This window comes from Sinohyriopsis cumingii, chromosome 2 (genome assembly GCF_028554795.1).
Source record: "Sinohyriopsis cumingii isolate HCF-2022 chromosome 2, ASM2855479v2, whole genome shotgun sequence".
In the NCBI taxonomy this organism is placed as follows: domain Eukaryota; kingdom Metazoa; phylum Mollusca; class Bivalvia; order Unionida; family Unionidae; genus Sinohyriopsis; species Sinohyriopsis cumingii.
In genome coordinates, this window is record NC_142962.1 from 127,696,306 (window position 1) to 127,716,862 (window position 20,557).

The window sequence follows — 20,557 nt, forward strand, 5'->3', positions numbered from 1 at the left end:
AAAATGTAAACAGGGGGTCACATGATCATGTTCTGGAAGCTCTAAGTTAAAGATCACACCCACCCAGTGTGGCCCTGATGAAAACCAATAATTTTCTCTAAGAAATAAAAAAATAAAACAAATTGTTTACATCTTAAACACATAGCTGTATCATGACCTTGACAATAACCAATTATTTTAAAATAAAAATAGAACTTGTTTATGTGGTTGCTACAAATTTTGAATCAAGGTCAGGATTTAGATCAACACCTGGTGTTTATAAAACAAACAGTCAAGATCAAACTATTTTCTGAAAAAAGTATCTCTAGTGAATAAATTTACATAACAATATCATGTAATGAAAACTAAAAAAAACTGACAATTAAATTGAAATAAATATATATTAAATCAGATATAATTAAATCAAATATACATAACACTTATAGTAACTGAGTATGACCCATTTCCAAGAAAGCAGACAGGATTCTTCAAAATAAGAACTTTGCCTCACAGGTTCATTATATTGATAAGGTTTCTAGTTAGCAGACCTGCCTATACTTTGAAAGAAAATGTCGCCAGAAGTTTAGCAAAACATTTATGGTGTGAGCAGTTCGATCTTACAAACTTCAAAACATGTCAGATCAGAAAAAGGACAAATCAACATCGCTTTACAAACTTTAAAAGAAGATGAGAATAATGTAATACAGTACTTTGAGCACATGATCATGCTTATTGCAAAATTCCAGTTCACAATCATTCAGCGAAAGTTACACACATGGTCTAGTTAAAGTGAGTGCTGCACATAAATAATTTTTCAGTATATTTTGTGTTTGTAGTCTGGTTCTAATCCATATGGATTTTTCCTTTGTGACAAGAATTTTGACTAGCTGCATAACCAAGTTAGTAGCAGAAATAAATGTATCTTTTTCTTACTTGCTGTAATTCTGGCATGTAATATATAGATTACAATTTTACACTCAAATTATGCTTTTTGCCACTTATAATGGCATTAATTATGCTTATACCTCTTGGACGGTTGGCTTGTATGCTTTTGCATTCAAGTTTTCAAACTGTGATAACTTGGGAGATTTCTCTGAAGTCATAGCATAAACAGTCGTCAAACTTAACAGGTTCACGTATATTGAAGAGTACATTACAAAGCTGACAAAAATAGGTCACATTGACCAATTTTCACACCAATAGCTTTGTTAGATTTTGCAGTTATCTCCATTTCTCGTAACTTGAGAAGTTCTACACTTCACCTGGAAAAAGTATGTCACACTGGCCCACTGTTTTAAACCACATTGACAACGTTCATTTTTTTTGGTCTCACCTGTCTGATTATGTCAGATATAAACCTCAATTTTCTGCTGTGTCAGTGTGAACATCAAGATTCTGTGTGAACTTTCTGTGAGACAGGTTTTGATACATGGTGCAGTGTGAAACAGTGTGTTCTGCAGAAACCCATATTTTTAAAAATCAGTTATACTAGACCTGTTGCTTTTGCATACTTTTCTGGGTATAAAATACCCCAACCTATTGACCAGAATTCATCCACTAATTAGAAGAACATGAAGATCCCAGAACATTGGATTGCCATTACATATTGCCTCTCCATTCATTTCCTGATCGAATGGCTGTAAGTCTACATTCTTTATGTCAATCCAGTACTAAGATAATCTACATTGCTGACATCAACGGCTGCCATTGTGAAGTTGATTTGAAATGTGTTGTTCATTTTATTATAATAGATAATTTTTAAAATAAAAACGTGTTGGACAACAATCATTTGCCTAAAAAAAGTTTTAATGTAAAGTCCTCTACAAAATGGAGTACACTGAGGTATTTCCATTCAGTCAGTCCAGTTTGAAAGATGATACTTATGATGTCATTCTCCACCTCCAAACAGCATCATGAAACCCTGTTCTGGGTTCAGTTTTCATTTAGTTGGCATTTTTGCTGCAGACTAGCTCTCTCTTTCCTGCCGAGCACACCTCATCCAATTTGTTCCCATTGGCACCAGACTAAACCTCTTTTCAGAGGCTTGGTCTGTTGTATCAGCCAGTGGGTGGGTCCTTTCTATCATAAAAGATGGCTGCCAGCTTCTGCTTCTGGATCTCCATCCAGTAAGGTCCCCCTATTCTTCCACCATTTAAAGGGAGAGATTCACTCCCTACTTCAGAAAGGTGAAGTAGAGATGGTCTTAAGTGACTCATCCCTGGCCTTCTACTCCAGTATATTTCCCGACTGAAAAGTCCTTGAATTTCGCAAATATTGATGAAAGTTGGGAAAAACCTGGGAATTTTCTGCAACCACTTGACGCCTGAAACAATCACATAATTGAGTAGTAACTAAACTGCTCATGTGTTAAATTTATCGAGTTATAACCAGAATATTCAGAGGGTGCAGTATGAATCATTTGGTTGCTTGCAATAAACATATATACTGAGTCAATCCAAATGCCCAGTGGATTAGATTCATCAAGTAGTCTTTTTTTTCCACGAGGCCAATGTGATGGTAAAGTGTAGCTGCTTACCGGATGGCCTAGCTAACTTTAAATGTTGTTAGATTGAGTGATGCATGCACTACTTATTTTCTCTGAAACTGTGAGTATTGTTATGTCTTTAATCTGCTGAAAGACAAGATAAAACTACGTCGTTGATGAAATGTGACCTGGTACTCACAATTTGCATTGCGAGTCACACAAGTACACAAATCTAACAACCCACATTTTCAAATGTTGAAGAGAAAAAATAAAAAATATTTAATGAAAGTCATATACTGGTTGTAATAAAAACACAAAATGAAAGAACAGAAAATTCTCCATATTTATATTTTATATTTATATATTCCGAGAACAACTTCTGGAGTTTTGTTGTATCAAGTGACTACCTCTTTGACATGTACTCTCTGCTTGATAAATCAGACTGGCCAGATTGCTGGTTTTACAAAAAGTATCAGACTTATATTTTATGTAATTTAATTTCTGTTTAGCAACATTATAAAGGAGTTTGTTCTTGATATCACGTAACTATTGGACTTCTGATGTCGTCATTTGATAATTGTGAAGTCATGTGACTAGTATTGCAAATGGCGACTACTGGGTCAGGTTTCATCTATGCCGTAGTTTTGTCTTGTCTGTCAGCGGGTTAACAACATAACGATTATAATACTTGCCATTTCTGAGAAAATGAATCATTTTCCTATTGATTTAATGCAGGTGTGAGTCAATATAACATGAGTTTAAATTTTTTAGGTCCGCTGGTAAATGACTTCCATATGTTGCTACCGCACGGCTGCAGCAAATCCCAAAGTTTTAATATGCACATGCAATGACCCCACACCCCAACATGAATGTCCAAATATGAAAAATGGGGTGGGAATATTCGAAGGAAACTCACATTAGAAAACAGATTGTTATTCATTTTAAGACAAATTTGTAGTCCAAATTGCTGACTCTAAGCTCAAATGAGAAATAGTCGTCCCTTGTATTATATATTAAAAAAACGATATAAGCCCCTGTATCAGTACAGGTTTGGGGACTGGTTTAACGAATTACAAGAAGACAAGTTGATTTTAAACATGCTTTTTTAAATGATGGATATTTAACCAGATCATTTTAAGGAGATTAGGTTTGAAAAATCTTGTTTGGGATTTTATTGGCACAGATAAATTCAGTGTTAAACTCTTCGTTACAAGACAAGATTCAAATTATTTGTGTTTATTGTCTTTTTATATACTGTAATAGGAAATGTTACTTTCTATGAGATGTGTATATATATATATATATATATATATATATATATATATATATATATATATATATATATATATATATATATATATATAATATATATAATATATATATTGCTATAGAATTCTTTAGAATTAAAGGTTTGAAAGGAAACAAACCATAATTTATGTTCATTATTTTGTTCCCACTTAGCAACATAATGCAGGTCAGCAAAATAGAGTTAGAATTTTTGTTTTGTACATTGAAATGACTTTACATGCCAATTTATAGGAATATAATCAAACTTGTTTCGTGTGATACATTTTGTGGTTTTGTACATGATTTTTTCTGGCTTAGATGATTTTGGAGAGCCGACAAAAAGAGAAACATCTTTAGAGTTAGAAAATGCATCCTTTATAATCTAAATAGTTCTTTAATTTGATTCAGTAATGGTCATATTTGAACCTTGAAAAAAGTAATTTCATCCTGGAAAACCCTGGAAATGACCTGGAAATTTATCTTTAGAAAAGTGTGGGAACCATGAAAATTTCAACAATTGGTTGACCTGCAATGGCCATCCATCAGACGATGGTTAACTTTCTCCAGTTTCTCTAGTTCAGGATTTCCATCATCATCTATTTTGGTGGACAAATTGGGATCTTTTTCTGACCAAAGTCATCATGCACACACACCCTGAGCCTCACTTCTACTTGTTCACAGACACATCAGATTCATGGTGTGGCACTTATCTAGAGCCAGAAGGAAATGGGGCAGTCTTCTTATCCCTTCAGGGTTGCATCCGGCAAAATAAGAAATCTGCATGGAGGTTTTCTCTGACAACACATTAGTGATATTGTACCTCAACAGACAAGGAGACACGCATGCACCATCTCTGTGTGGAACTTTGGAAACTCCTTCACAGGCAATTTCAGAAGGAATTGTCCTCAAAGTCTGCCACATTCCCAACAAAAACAATATTTTGGCAAGGAAAGGAAAGATAGACCCCATGTAATGTTTGCTTCAGCAAACCATAGCAGTCTCCTTGTTCCATCATTGGTGAACGCCTTTGATGGACTTGTTTGCATCCAAGTTAAGCAACAAGCTTCCCTGTTTACATTTCCCCAGTCCCCGACAAGAGGACATGGGCTTTGGACACTTTCATTTAACGAGGGATCATCATTTTTCTTGCACCTTCCCACCTCTTTGAATGATCTCACAGGTTCTACACAAAGTCAGGCACTCAACTGCCCCACAGATTTCTACACAAAGTCAGGCACTCAACTGCCCAGCTTACTTTGATGGTCTCTCAGTAGCCACAGCAATCGTGTTCAACAATCTTGATCTACTGGTGGACCACCATCCAAGGACCTTACATAAGAGGAGGACCTCCTTTTGCATCCTGTTGCTGTACAGGGTCCGTCTCCTCCACAATTGCCCACAGATTTTCCACTTTTACACTTGGTTCATCACAAATGATCTTGCCACAAAAAAACATTTTTGATCCAAGTTGCCAAGTGCATTATTCAGTCCATGACCAGACTGGTACCAAATGGAGAATCATTTATGATTGGTGCATTAGAAAACTTGTCAATCCTGGCAGTACATCAGTGATTGCAGTGGCTGATTGTTTATTCTTTTTCTTTTTGAACTGAAATAGTGCTCTGTTTGTATTAAGGGCTGTTGGACAGCCCTCTCCAACACTTAAAGTTTCAGTAGGCATGCCTATTTGGGTAGATTCTCACTTCTCAGCAGATCAGATCTGGTATTTTTAGCTCCAAAGATCAGTGTCTCACTTTCTAATGATAAAATCAAATCTTTCTTGTGTTGTATAATCTCTTAATACCCTCCCCCTCATGATCCTTTGGTTGAGGCTGAGCTCTAGAATCGTACATTCAAGACAGTTTTCTTACTTGCCTTTGTGTCTGTGAGAAGCAAGCTTCATGTCTTATACATAGAGCAGGGCTGTATCAGGTCAAGTCGGAATTATGAGTCAGTTTCTCTTCTTTGCAAACCTGGTTTGTTTTAGCAAAACACCAGCTTCATTTGTTGCTCAACTTTGATTGAGATAGGCTATACATGGTGGCCAATATAACTGGTGAAGAAGAATCCGGAAGAATCCTAGAGAATCACTGACCCACAGGAAGCTACTGGCAAGCTGTCTCACATACCGACATGGTCTGAGCTCAAAACTTGAACCAAAGCAGACAGGTGTAATGGTCACAGTGAGTACTTAGACTGCTCAGTCACTCAGGGACCCTCCCATCTAACTGACAAATACTGCTATACAGTAGTAACAGGTACCATATTGCTAATAATAAAATATAGTGGTGGGGGGAAGTAAAACTAAATTTAATGATGTATAAGTTACTTGTTGCTATTGCCAGATTCCCTCCTCCCTCCCTGTACTGATGTCCACTAAGTTAGTCAACTCCCTAGGAAAAGAATGAATGGTTATTACATATGGGCAAGTGTAAAGTATGAGGCATCAAAGTTGTTGTTGTTATAGGGTTTAATGCCATTTTCCTGCACAAGATAGGCTATACATGGCAGCCAGTATAAATGGTGGAGGAAGAACCTGGGAAAACCCTGGAAAGAACCAATGACCCACAAGAAGCTTTTGCACATACCCACATTGGCTGCACCCTCAGCTTGAGAAACCATGCAGACAGAGGTGAGATGGCGGTGATCCATAATGGTGAGCACTTTAGTGAGGAGTCTTGGGGGCAATCCATTGTTCTGGAATCTTCTGGTTCACCCTTATGGAAGAAAAATTCTTTTGAGTGTATTTTCTGCCCAGAAAAGCACCAGCTGTACAACAGCAACAGGTAAATATCATTTAAATTAGTTTTACCACCTCCAAAATAACTACATTTTTTATACAGGAGCAATATATGTTTTGAGAAAATACAGATCTAAAATGTAATCACTTTCCAAAATATTAAGTTTATGTAAACATTCAGCATTCAGATTAAGAATTTGTTCTATATTTTTTGTTTTCTTACAGTCACAACCAAGCACTTGAAGTGGATACCAATAGGAAACCAGTCTCAGATTGTAAGTACAGTCACCTGCTGCACTACACATAGTGACAGAATGTAGGAATATTATCTCCCTCTCATAGCCTAAATTGTGCAGCAGCTAGGCTGGCTGATGTAGAGAGGTTGTAATGTGTATTAGCATATTATAATTTAAAATCCCAACAATGCATCAGTGTCTTTGACAAATTTAATATATAGAACACACTTTAAAGAGATGGTTGCAGGATAAAAAAGTAATGAGTTGAGCTGTGTAATTAATTTTTTCACTTTGTGTAATGATTTCTGAATAGACACTTATTTTGTCATTTGCATGCATGATTGAGTCGCTGGGTGGGGTGGGGGGGGCAGGCATCACCCGTGTACAGCTGTAAATTTTACAAGCCTAACTGAGTTGCTCAGGAGGCCAAGCATTGTTCTTGTGCAGCTGTAAGGTTGAACATACCTACGTTGATAGGGAGGCCTGACATCACACCTGCACAGCTGTAAGGTTGAACATACATAAGTTGACAGGGAGGCCTGGAATCACACATGAACAGCTTGTGATATGAAAACAATTTTAAAGCATTAATTCATTAAAGACTCATACCTTTTACGTGTTATATACATTTTTTGCTGAATGATGTTGGACACAGAGTCAGAAATAGCACAATATTGTTTGAAAAATATGTAACAAAAGTTACTGATATTCCTTATTAAATGCATTACTGCTTAGTTTTGTTGCTTGTCTGATTCTGCCTTAAAAAGCTGAATCAATTCCATCCCAGAGAAATGCACAAGATAGTTGAGCATGTTCTTGCTTATATGCTTATAATTCAAGTGCAGCTGCAAGCAGTCAGTCAGGGTCTTTGTTGTTTGTTTTTCTGATTACCCTTAACATATTGCAAAAACTATAATCTGCTAGTGGATTATACTGTGTGGGATCTTGTTCTGTGTACTTTACAGAGTACACAGGGTAATTCTGCATGTCTTTCATACTTGGAGTACTTTGTCTCCAACAAGGAAACCCATTATTCTTGAATAAGAAGACTGAAAGCTTATGTTATTCAGTTGTAGATAAAATATTTGTTTGCTATTTTATCATGCTAGTAACAGATATATTGAATTTTACACAAAGAGCATTACACTTGTCCATCTATAACATGTGGTTTGAAAACTATTTTTAAGTGTCTGGTTATTTATATGCTGTTGATACAGTTTTTGTTAATGACGAGAAGATAAAAAAAAATGTAAATGATTATGGCTTATCCACAACATTGTTGGCCAGAATATTATGTAAAAACAAATGGACACATGAAATATTTGCAGATGTGACAAATAAGTACTACTTTTTATAGTTAAATTTATAATACCTTCTTTATTTTAGAAGAACATATCCTTATTTCACAAAGAACACATCTTTATTTCACAAAGAACACGTCTTTATTGCACAAAGAACACATCTTTATTTCACAAGAACAGATCCTTATTTCACAAAGACCACATCCTTATTTCACAAAGAACACATCTTTATTTCTAAAGAACAAATGTTTATTTTGCAAAGAATACATCCTTATTTCACAAAGAGCACATCCTTTTTCACAAAGAACACATCTTTATTTCACAAAAAATACATCCTTATTTTACAAAGAATGGATCTTTATTTCACAAACAAAAAAATCCTTATTTCACAAAGAACACATTCTTATTTCATAAATAATGCATTCTTATTTCATAAAGAACACATCTTTATTTCACAAAGAACACCTCCTTTTTCACAAAGAACATATCGTTATTTCTATAAAAAAACGTGTTTATTTCGCAAAGAATGCATCCATATTTCACAAAGAACAGATCTTTATTTCACAAAGAATACATCCTTATTTCACAAAGAATGCATCTTTATTTCACAAACAAAAAAATCCTTATTTCACAAAGAACACATTCTTATTTCATAAAGAACACATCCCTATTTCACAAAGAACACATCCTTATTTCACAAAGAATGATTCCTGATTGCACAAAGAATACATCCTTATTTTATAAAGAAAACTTTTTTATTTCACAAGAGCAAATCCTTATTTCACAAAGAACACATCCTTATTTTATGACGATAAATTCAAGAACCCTTTCTTGTTACAGAAAATTGTCCAAGGTTTATCCAATTTTTTTTAAAGGCTTGAATTGTCAAAGGTGCCTTGAAAATATCTTGAATTTAAAAGCATTTGGTTAGGAATTTATCCTTGAAGCATCCTTGAGTTAGTTTACAGCCAAAAAGAATGTGTTCAGTTTTGTACGTTAAATTTAGTAGAGGAAAACAAAATACATATTAAAACAGCTAAAAATCTAGATCTCCATTAAAAAAAGGATGAAATCCTCAGAAAATTCTTAAAGAAAAAAGTCATCATTATGTACACATTTTTAATTATCTTCTGTAATTTAAATTCTTTTTTTTTTTCAGTTCAAAGAAGGAGACATTCGACCTGTTCATGATGACATTTTAATAGCCAAACTTAGACCTGGCCAGGTAAATAATCACTATGTCACTTGATATAGCTGCATTGTGTATCCCCATATGGGAAGCAGTTTAGCCATGTAATCAAGCTTACACCTGGACAGGTACAATCAAACTGGGACCTGGGCAGATGCAATCAAACTTACACTTGGGCAGGCCTAATCAAACTTAGACCAGGGCAGGTGCAATCAAACTTAGACCTGGGCAGGTACAATCAGACTTAACCTGGGCAGGTACACTCAAACTTGCATCTGGTCACAAGATGTAGCTGCATGGCCTATCCCCATATGGGAAACACTTTTATCATGGCAGGTATAATCAAACTTGCACCTGGGCACGTAAATTATCACTGTCACCTGATGTAGCTGCATGGCCTATCCACATTTAATCAAACGTACACCTGGGCAGATACAATCAAACTTGGACCTGTGCAGGTTAAATATCACTATCACTTGACATAGCTACATGGCTTTCTTATAAAGAAATTTTTGTAAACATCTTTTCATGTATGGTAATAAATTACTACTTTTTGCTTTAACCCATAAAACTAACAGACAAGGTTGTTTTGTTCTCGTGAAGTGATCAAAGTTCAAGAAATTAGCAAGAGGTATAATAAAAGAAACTGACTCAGGAAATATGGTTAACTTATCAATGCAGACACAGCAATTCACAGAAATAAGTAAAATATGTACTTATCATAAAAGAATGTCAGAATGAGGAATAATTTTTCCAGGAGGGTAATTGTTTAGCCAGTGTTGCTTTGGGGCCATAACAGTGGAATATTGATAAAATGCTGAATACTTTTTATGGCCATCACAGACCCCAGACCTAGTTATTTGTCAGAAGATATCACAAAATTAAATCCTAGGGCTGATCTCATTCACGTTCTTGACATTTTGATCTCGCTTAGTCATACACTATAGTGCTCTATGACTCGAGGCTTGAGCACTCGCTCTCAGTCTTGCACTATATTGCTTTATGACTTGAGGCTTAAGCACTCACTCTCAGTCTTACACAACAGTGTTTTATGACTCCAGGCATAAGCACTCTCTCAATCCCTCACTATAGTGCTTTATGTCTCCAGTCTTAAGCACTCACTCAGTCTTACACTATAATGTTTTATGACTCCAGGCTTAAGCACTCTCTCAGTCCTACACTATAATGCTTTATGTCTCCAGTCTTAAGCACTCACTCAGTCTTACACTATAATGTTTTATGACTCCAGGCTTAAGCACTCTCTCAGTCCTACACTATAGTACTTTATGTCTCCAAGCTTAAGTACTCTCTCTCAGTCTTACACTATTGTGCTTTATGACTTCATGCTTAAGTACTCTCTCAGTCTTACACTATAGTGCACTATGGCTCGAGGCTTAAGTACTTGCTCTCAGTCTTACACTAGAGTGCTTTATGACTCGAGGCTTAAGCACTCACTGTCAGTCTTACACAATAGTGTTTTATGACTCCAGGCTTAAGCACTCTCTCAGTCCTACACTATAGTACTTTATGTCTCCAAGCTTAAGTACTCTCTCTCTCATTCTTACACTATAGTGCTTTATGACTCCAGGCTTAAGCACTCACTCAGTCTTACACTATAATGTTTTATGACTCCAGGCTTAAGCACTCTCTCAGCCCTACACTATAGTGTTTTATGTCTCAAGTCTTAAGCACTCGCTCAGTCTTACACTATAATGTTTTATGACTCCAGATGTAAGCACTCTCTCAGTCCTACACTATGGTACTTTATGTCTCCAGGCTTAAGTACTCTCTCTCAGTCTTACACTATAGTGCTTTATGTCTCCAGGCTTAAGTACTCTCTCAGTCTTACACTATAGTGCTTTATGTCTCCAGGCTTAAGCACTCTCTCAGTCTTACACTATAGTGCTTTATGTCTCCAGGCTTAAGTACTCTCTCAGTCTTACACTATAGTGCTTTATGTCTCTAGGCTTAGGCACTCTTAGTCTTGTATTATAGTGCTTTATGACTCCAGGCTTAAGTACTCTCTCAGTCTTACACTATAGTGCTTTATGTCTCCAGGCTTAAGCACTCTCTGTCTTACACTATAGTGCTTTATGTCTCCAGGCTGAAGCACTCTCTCAGTCTAACACTATAGTGCTTTATGACTCCAGGCTTAAGCACTCTCTCTGTCCTACACTATGGTGCTTTATGTCTCCAGGCTTAAGCACTTGCTCAGTCTTACACCAGAATGCTTTATGACTCCAGACCTAAGCTTGCAATCAATTTTATGCCAGAGTGCATTATGACTCAATGCCCTGTACTTAATCAGTCTTACACACGGAGTGCTTTTTTACTCCAGAACTTAGCTCCCAATCCATCTTACGCCAGAATGCTTTATGACTCCAGGCCTAAGCTTTCAATCAGTCTTACACCAGAGTACTTCATGACTCCAGGCCTAAAGGATTACAAGCTGTGATAAAGCTAGGAGTTTAATTTCAAAGTATTAAAGGTGCAAGTACCATTTTTTTACTGTGAGTGTCATATTTTTTTAAGAAATTGCAATGACTTTAGTTTACCTCCTGTTGCATAATCATAAGTGGCTTCTTTGACTTGGTACTGTAGATAGTGTCTGGAGGCTGAACAGGGAGTCAGGGCGACACATTGAAAGGGCTCTTTTGTGGGTGTAAAATAAAAGTAGTTTTATTGGACAACTTTCTGGCTTCTCTGGGATTGCATAAATGCACCGATTAAATGCCTTTCATTCCTGTGATCTTTTCTTGTCTTTGTATCTAACTCTATACACAAAAGGTATTGTTTTCTACCCATATCTTCATCAGTTATTGAATCCCCCCACCCCATAGTTTGTGATGCTCATCTCTGTCACTTAATCCAAGTTGTTTTTCCTTCAGTTAGCATTTTGCAAGCTTCTGTGATTATTCTTCCCCATAATTCCTCTACTCTAGTATCCGAATCATAATAATTACATGCAGGTTACATATACCCTATAATAATATTATGAAGAAGAAAATGCTATTTATTTCTATTTGTTTGGCCTTCAGTCATTATTATTGCTAAACTCCTCATATTGATGAAGCTATTTGTTAATAGTTATGTTTCTTGACTTGATAGTTATAGTTGGACGTGTTACTAGCCCATCATGTGATGAAGGCAAAACTGGCTATTGCATACAGGTGACCACCATACACAGGTTCACTTTTTAAATTTGTTCATGATCAAATACCATTCACTGAAAGTCATTATTATTATTATTATTATTATCATTATTATTATTAAGATTGTATTATGTGCACTATAACACAAAAAGTGTAATTATGGGTACATGTTCTCTCCCAAATTTATGTTCCATGCAAAATTACTATATCTCCATCCTACAAATGAAATCATGACCAGCTTAAAAATATACACCAGTCTTAGTTTATTGACACTGTAAAGACAGTATCCGGCTTTGTCTGTTGCTCATCTCACCAAGATTAAAAGACGGTCTGCTTATGTCATGAATTGAAAATTAAAAGAAGCCATTTGTTGTAACTCGTGAACCAAAATTTGACATGCCATTACAAACATAATTTGCATATTGAATAAACCCTTGCCCTAACAAACAGTGATGTAACTGATATCTCTTCTCAAAGACAAATATTTTTCCTCTGAGAGGTTTAATTCACAGCCAAATAGATGATTATTTCTAACTGGTATAAAAGGTGACTTCCATTTCTGCTGTGATAACACAACTAAATTTCCAACAAATTGCGTTGACCCTTGACCCTAATAATAAAAACTGCCTTTCTTTCAAATTTGACATATTGACACTATTTTGTATTGTCACTGCATCTGGAGTTACATGTACAAGCAAGATAAGAAACGTTTGCACATCAGTATTTAGCATGATATTCCTTAATATAAATAATGCTTTCCTCATGAAGCAGAAATTCAGTTTGCATAGACTGAATGGTCATTGTAGATACTCTCCAGTGACCTCTTAAGGTAGTGAGAAACCATTGTTTGGTCAGGAAACACATGGTCACTGACTGTGGAAGACAGGTAATACATAACATTTATATAGGAAATTTGCCAGAGGAGATAAGAATTTCAAAAAGGTGATGGCTGAGTAAAGGTGACCATTCTGACAGGTGTGATATTACCTACTTTCCATTATTTAATCAAGGTGGCCATTCTGACAGGTGTGATATTACCTACTTTACATTATGTAATCAAGGTGACCATTCTGACTGGTGTGATATTACCTAATTTCCATTATGTAATCAAGGTGACCATTCTGACAGGTGTGATTTTACCTCCCCTCCATTATGTAATCAAGCATTAATTTTGCAGATGTAATTTTTTTGTCCTCAAAACCAAACAGAAACATGGCAGTATATTACTGATACCAAGTTTTTCCAAAATTAATTTTGTTGTTTAATACTGATACCAAGTTTTTCAAAATTGATTTTGTTGTTTAAAGATTTTGAAAACAAATCGTAATACACTGCTTCTTTATTTACTTGCCCCATGTTAACTCACAGACCCGCTTATAATGCAGGGCTGGATCCCATTTTTTGACCTAGAAAATGCCTCCAAAATTTACCCTAATATGTCGATCATGAAGAAAATTAAAACCTAAATTGGTAAACCATAGCCTAATATGTTGCTCTTTTTATTGTCAAAAATAGTGGTTAGGTCCAGAAATTTGAATCAGCATCATGAAAGTCTCAACTTATACAATGCACATTATTTCATTATATTTTCTTTACCAAAAAAGTTAGTACACTGTAACTATCAGTCTTTGATAGTGAAAATGTTAGTAATACCTACTGGTGGCAAAACTTTAAGAAATAAATAGCAGTTAAATGATTTTTGTCAAGCGAAATTTGTGTTTTAGTCATATATTTAATTCAGTTTTAGTGTAACCAGCATAAATACGATATGTCCTCTTGTATTCAAATGTGAAAAATGTCAATCTAACACCACAGCTATGGCCACTGGTATTTCTGTGAGAACCTGATTGACTGCCACCTGTGTTTTTATATCCTATTTGCAGAAGTATTTGTTGTGCTGTTAGTCAGAATAAAAGGCAGACCTACTTTTTATTATCATGTTAATTATCTTTTAGATCAAATCAAATAAAGGGAACAGAATAAAAAAGTTAAAAGGCATGAAAGGGCATACACATATTGCTGCATTGTCATGTGTCAGGTTAGCTTTATTTAATTGAGCACACAGACACTGTTATAAATATTATAAGTAACCATTTAACTACCTTAAGTTATCCTAATCATTCACAAATGTGATTAAAGATAGCAAGGCAACCAAGTGAAAGGAGTACCCAGTGAATTTAGAGCTCCATTTGATTGATATTGATTGTTATGGAAAAGTGAGACCCACACTTTTTAAAGAACATTAAATTTCTAAATTGGCACTCACATCTTTGCTCAAGGATGAGCAGAAGTTTCACTATTACTTGGAATGAAATTATATCATAAAGATTTCACTAATAAATCAATTTTAAAAATTAAGTTTCCACATTGATGTTTCTTCCACTAAACAACTCTCTACTTTTGAACAAAATGACTCTTGTTTTGTTGTGAATAAGGCAGTGATGTTTTAGAGGTATACATTGAGGCACACATAAATATGAGGTGTTCAAAATCTCAAGAGTTGTGTTTTTATGGTCTTTTCAGAGATTGTTTATCTTGAAAATAAGGTAATTTATACCGAAAAGCTATCAATTTCATTAAAAAAATGTTTATTGACAGTTATTCCCAACACATTTATAAAACAAGTATTAAGACATTAAACAGTGCCTTTGTCCCACCCATTCCACTCTCTTTTCAACGTTTACTTGAGATGGCACCCCTTTCTTCATTTTTCGTGGGTCCCTAGGTAACTGATTCACTCATTTATAGGGTGGCCTTTATTATTCTGACCCCATTGTGCATAAGTTGTTGAGGGAGAGGTTTATCATGCAAACATTACATATTTTGTTTTATAAACAGAAATATGTTAATGAAATTTTGTAGTATGCATTTTAACAAAATTAAAGTTGTGTCAATCAAATTAGTAATAATTTTTAAACCAAAGAAATGCTTAGCATACCCTATAAATTGTATCTCAAATTAATCTTCATCCTTTTCTAGGCAAATTAATCTTTCCGTGTTTGTTTGGAAATAGAAACAATATACTTTAAAGCAGGCTCAGCCCAACCAAACATGACACTGAGCTCAGCTCTGCTCAGACAAACCAGTTGTTGGGCATGTGTTTCAATACACACCAGTAATACACTATTAGATGACACAATCAGTGCAATGCAGATTAAATGCCCTGCATTTCTTCTATTGAGGGATTGACCCTGTTGAGTTCTCTACCCAGACCTTCCCTTTTTAATGCCTTCCTCTTTGTGCAAAGAACTTTTATGTTACTACAACATTCTCCACTTTTGAGTGTGCTTTTCCCATAGTTCTTATGGGCCCTTTCAAGGCTGTTCTGGATTGATTATAATGCTACTTTTCATGTTGTGATGAAGAAGGAATGCAGCATAACATTTATTTCACTAATGTCTCTGTTTTCATATGGCAGTTTTTCTTCTGGTCATCATTTGAATACTTTAAAACCATTTGCTGTTTTATCTGATCATATTTCCTGGTACTTGTCCTTCCACAAAATTTCATATTTTTTTCTTCAATAGCATTTTCACCACTGTGTTTATATTGACCAGCTTACATTTCACCACAGGTAGATACAAGTAACATCCCTTTGCATAAGGTCGGAAGTCAGTCAGTTAAAAATACTTTGTGATCACTAACATGTTGTTGTTGTATGGTTTAACACCATTTTTCAGCACACGATAGGCTATACATGGCGGCCAGCATTAATGGTGGAGGAAGAACCCAGGAAATCCCCAGAAAGAACCACCGACCCTTGAGAAGCTACTGGCAAGTTTTCTCACATACCCACATTGGCCAAATCCGAGACTCAAAGCTACGCAGACACTTGGGGCCCCACTAACATGTAACTTGACCATTATAAAAATTATTTAAGGACAAAAAAATATAAGTATTCTGTTGCAATTTAAAGAAGGCATAAACTTTATTGAAATCTACATTATTTTTGGGTGTAATTATAAAATTCCTTCTAATCAGACTTTTATTTTGAATGACATATAACCTTTGGTGCTCTTTCTTTAATATTAGGAGACATCAGTAGACTTGTTTTGGAAAATGTAATCAGTCTGATTGCATGCCATTTTCTGTGATCCCCAGACTCTGTCAAATGGCACAGGAAAATCCGTACAAATGATTAAACCAGCACATGGCCCAGTACATTAGACTGTTGCAAATATTGGCTCAAAGATTCTTGGTGTTAAGCATCCACCATCCAAAGGTTCTTGAGGAGAACTCTGAGTTGATATGTTTTTCTGGTAAGAAAACTTAAACTGCAGTCTTTAGTATGTCTTGATAAGATCAAAATAAGTTCCACAATGACCTTTAATTCTGTTGTAGCTTTTAACCACGCAAAAATAGCCAGGAGGCAGGCAGTTAACAAAAAACTGCATGTGTATGTATGTGTGATGTGTCCCTGTGACATTGAATGCTATAAAATAACACTGGAAGAGACCTAAAACTTGATACTAGGGCATGCTTTCATAAAAGTTTGCAAAGTTTTAATGTGGATGTCAAATTTTCACTCCACATTATTTCACAAGCACAAGAGAAGCATTGCTTTGAACTTGCGTTATAAAATATTTAAGTATAAAAATTAGGATACCCTATAAGAACATTATGAAATGCCATGTTTTGATTTCAGAAAGTACTCAATATTTTATATGCAAGTCGGGCCATACTGAGTGCAGAGTTGGGCAATATGATGGGGTTAATCTGTACTACAACAGGAATATGATGTATTTTATTTGATAAATGTTAGACTCGTATTGACCCATTAGGCAATATGATGGGCTGATCTGTACAGCCAGCAGTCATTTTATTTCAAATCACAGTTGACATACTTAATGCATTAGGATTCACTTTGATGGGGCTAATCTTTACAGCCAACAGTTACATTATTTTAAATCACAGACGACACTTGACTCATTAGGCACTATGCTGGGGCTAACCTGTACAAACAGCAACGACTTTCTTACACCAATAAAGAACAGATTGTCCCATCATTAAAAACTTTGTACTTGTACTATCAGAAGTGGGATCGTATATTAAGGGAACAAATATAAAATACAATTATATGGAGTAGAAATTTTTTGTATATCCAATGTCTTTCATTGCATTTTCCCAACATATTTTACCTCCCTTCACTAGTCACATCACGCAGATGAATGAAATTAAGCCCATCTTTTCGTCAGTCACTTACCTTAAATCATTGAAATTAAGCCCATCCCTCAATTTTGCAAGAGGTTGAACTTTATTGTTATGATCAGTATTTTATCTTTTTAATTTTTATATGTAAACCTGCTTAGTATTAAAGCATACAATTTTTTCTTACCACTATCTCTCTGTGTCTCTGTCTGTCTGTCTCTCTCCATCTGTGTTGACTTTACCTTTTGACAGATTGATTGTCAAAGTCCACCATTTACTTGCATGTGTAGTCACTGTATTCCTTTCAAGGGGAGACAATTCATTCCATCACTGATTGAATATGTATTAGGATTTGCCTTTCCTTACCCACAAATCGTTTGGAAAACACAATAGATGAGAAACGAAAAATATATTAGAAACAAAAGGGCAAATTCAGGCTTTTATTGAACTGAGGGTGCACTAAGAGCATTTCAGACATTTTTGTCTTTCATTATTTTCATTGTCATTTCATAATTTTTAGTTTCATTAGTATTTCTTAATTTCAGTTTTATTGATACCTAAATTTATGAAAAATGGACGGGGTCATACTATTTCCACAGACAGATACTTTTGTTTTAAATTCCTGGTTTGAAGCAACCCTGAAATTGCTAACCTACAAAAAATAGTGAATTGAAATTAAATTTTTCCAGTGTGATTTCTGCAACAGTCATTTCTTTGGTATATAATTCTATTTTCATAAGCTGAACCAGAAACCCTTTATAAAACTTTTCATGTCACATACAATATTTAGATGATTTTTACATTGTTAAGAGGTTGCTAAGGTATTTTAAAAAGTGAGAGAGAAATTACAAACACTAGGCCTGCCAGTTACAAAACTTTCACAGAGTATTCCTAGGATACTATTTTTTCATCAAAATGAAAAATAACATTGTATTAGTTCCATCATTGATATCTCTACTAGTCACATACCATAATATTGTATTAGTTCCATCATTGATGTCTCTACCAGTTACAGGCCATAATATTGTATTAGTTCCATCACTGATATCTCTACTAGTCACAGACCATAATATTGTATTAGTTCCATCACTGATATCTCTACTAGTCACAGACCATAATATTGTATTAGTTCCATCATTGATGTCTCTACCAGTCACAGGTCATAATATTGTATTAGTTCTATCATTGATATCTCTACTAGTCACAGGCCATAATATTGTATTAGTTCTATCATTGATATCTCTACTAGTCACAGGCCATAATATTGTATTAGTTCTATCATTGATATCTCTACTAGTCACATGCCATAAAGGGGCCCCGAGTGGTCTAAAGCGCACTCCATTATGGATCACTGCCATCTCATCTCTGTCTGCAGCAGTTTGAGTCTCAGATTGAGCCAATGTGGGTATGTGAGAAAGCTTGCCAGTAGCTTCTTGTGGGTCGGTGGTTCTTTCCTGGGTTCTTCCTCCACCATTAATACTGGCCGCCATGTATAACCTATCGTGTGCTGAAAAATGGCGTTTAACCCACAACAACAACAAGAACACAGGCCATAATATTGTGTTCTATCATTGATATAACTACTCACAGGCCACAATATTGTGTGTGTTCTATCATAGATATCTCTACTAGTTACAGGCCATAATATTGTATTAGTTCCATCACTGATATCTCTACTAGTCACAGACCATAATATTGTATTAGTTCTATCATAGATATCTCTACTAGTCACAGACCATAATATTGTATTAGTTCTATCATTGTTATCTCTACTAGTCACAGACCATAATATTGTATTAGTTCCATCACTGATATCTACTAGTCACAGACCATACTATTGTATTAGTTCCATCACTGATATCTCTACTAGTCACAGACCATAATTTTGTATTAGTTCTATCATTGATATCTCTACTAGTCACAGACCATACTATTGTATTAGTTCTATCACCGATATCTCTACTAGTCTCAGACCATAATATTGTATTAGTTCTATCATTGATATTTCTACTAGTCACAGACCATAATATTGTATTCTATCATTGATATCTCTACTAGTCATATACCATAATATTGTATTCTATCATTGATATCTTTACTAGTCCCAGACCATAAGAGCTTATGGGATGGCATCATCTGTTGTACATCCAGTGTAGATTAGCACAAAGCTACTCCTACTAATCACCTTTTAGAATTGCCCTGAAACTTTACACAAACATTCATCCCAATGTCTAGATGATTCTAAAGAAAATGGTGCTGTTCAGACATTCAGTCTGAAAATCTTGTTATCACTACTTCTGAATGAATGGTCATATCATCTTGGGATTTCAACTAAAAGATTTGTTATAATTTTTTTCTATTTTTAAATTAAATTTGTGTTACTCTGATCTCCAGATTGTGATCAATTAAAAAATCTTATTAAAGGGAAGGTTATTTTAAAATGGGGTTTTCATCAGAATAATTCTCATCATTTCTACTTGGTCATAAATGAAAATAACTAAACCTCAATATGGCCACCATGGTGGCTTTCTTGCAAATATTGTTATCTCCACATTCATATGGATGCATCTGTTAACATAGACTGACAAAATTATGTCAATTTGGCATCATCTTATTAAAAGCCAGGGTCGTTGAAGGCTTTTTTTAAAAGCATAATACTATTTTATTCGTGACTGTGTGTGTGTGTAAAGACATATCAACACAATCCTGGCTATGTAGTGCCCAGCAAAATGCAGCAAAAAATGGTAAAGTCAAAAACCTTGACAGAATCCCCAGGAAGACAGACTATGTTGCTAAAAGTAAATACCCAGCTTGAGGCCCCACCCCACACATGCACATGCTAAGTATACAAAACAAACACAAATAAGGGTACAGTCCTTAAAATGCCAGGTCAAACTACAATTTCTTCAAAGTTCGATACTTAATGGGACACATCATGGGCAGGTTACCACTTTGAGTTGCCTCTTACCACATAATTGATTGGTACACCAGGTTTATTCTACACACAGGTTGGGTAAACCAAGCCTATTCTGCCTGAAGG

General features: G+C 35.2%; 1 protein-coding gene across 2 annotated transcripts in view; it reads left to right on the top strand.

Moving 5' to 3' along the window:
* The window catches only part of LOC149805794 (DNA-directed RNA polymerases I and III subunit RPAC1-like), a 93,237-nt gene that overhangs the window by 15,158 nt on the left and 57,522 nt on the right, over positions 1–20,557 (top strand). For both annotated transcript variants that reach the window (XR_016419792.1, XM_089950495.1), the window contains exons 6-7: positions 6,717–6,766; positions 9,188–9,253. Coding sequence is in view for 1 of the 2 variants with exons in the window: in XM_089950495.1 (XP_089806621.1) it covers positions 6,717–6,766; positions 9,188–9,253 (116 nt within the window). In the remaining variant the exon portion in view is untranslated. The remainder of the gene's footprint in view (positions 1–6,716; positions 6,767–9,187; positions 9,254–20,557) is intronic.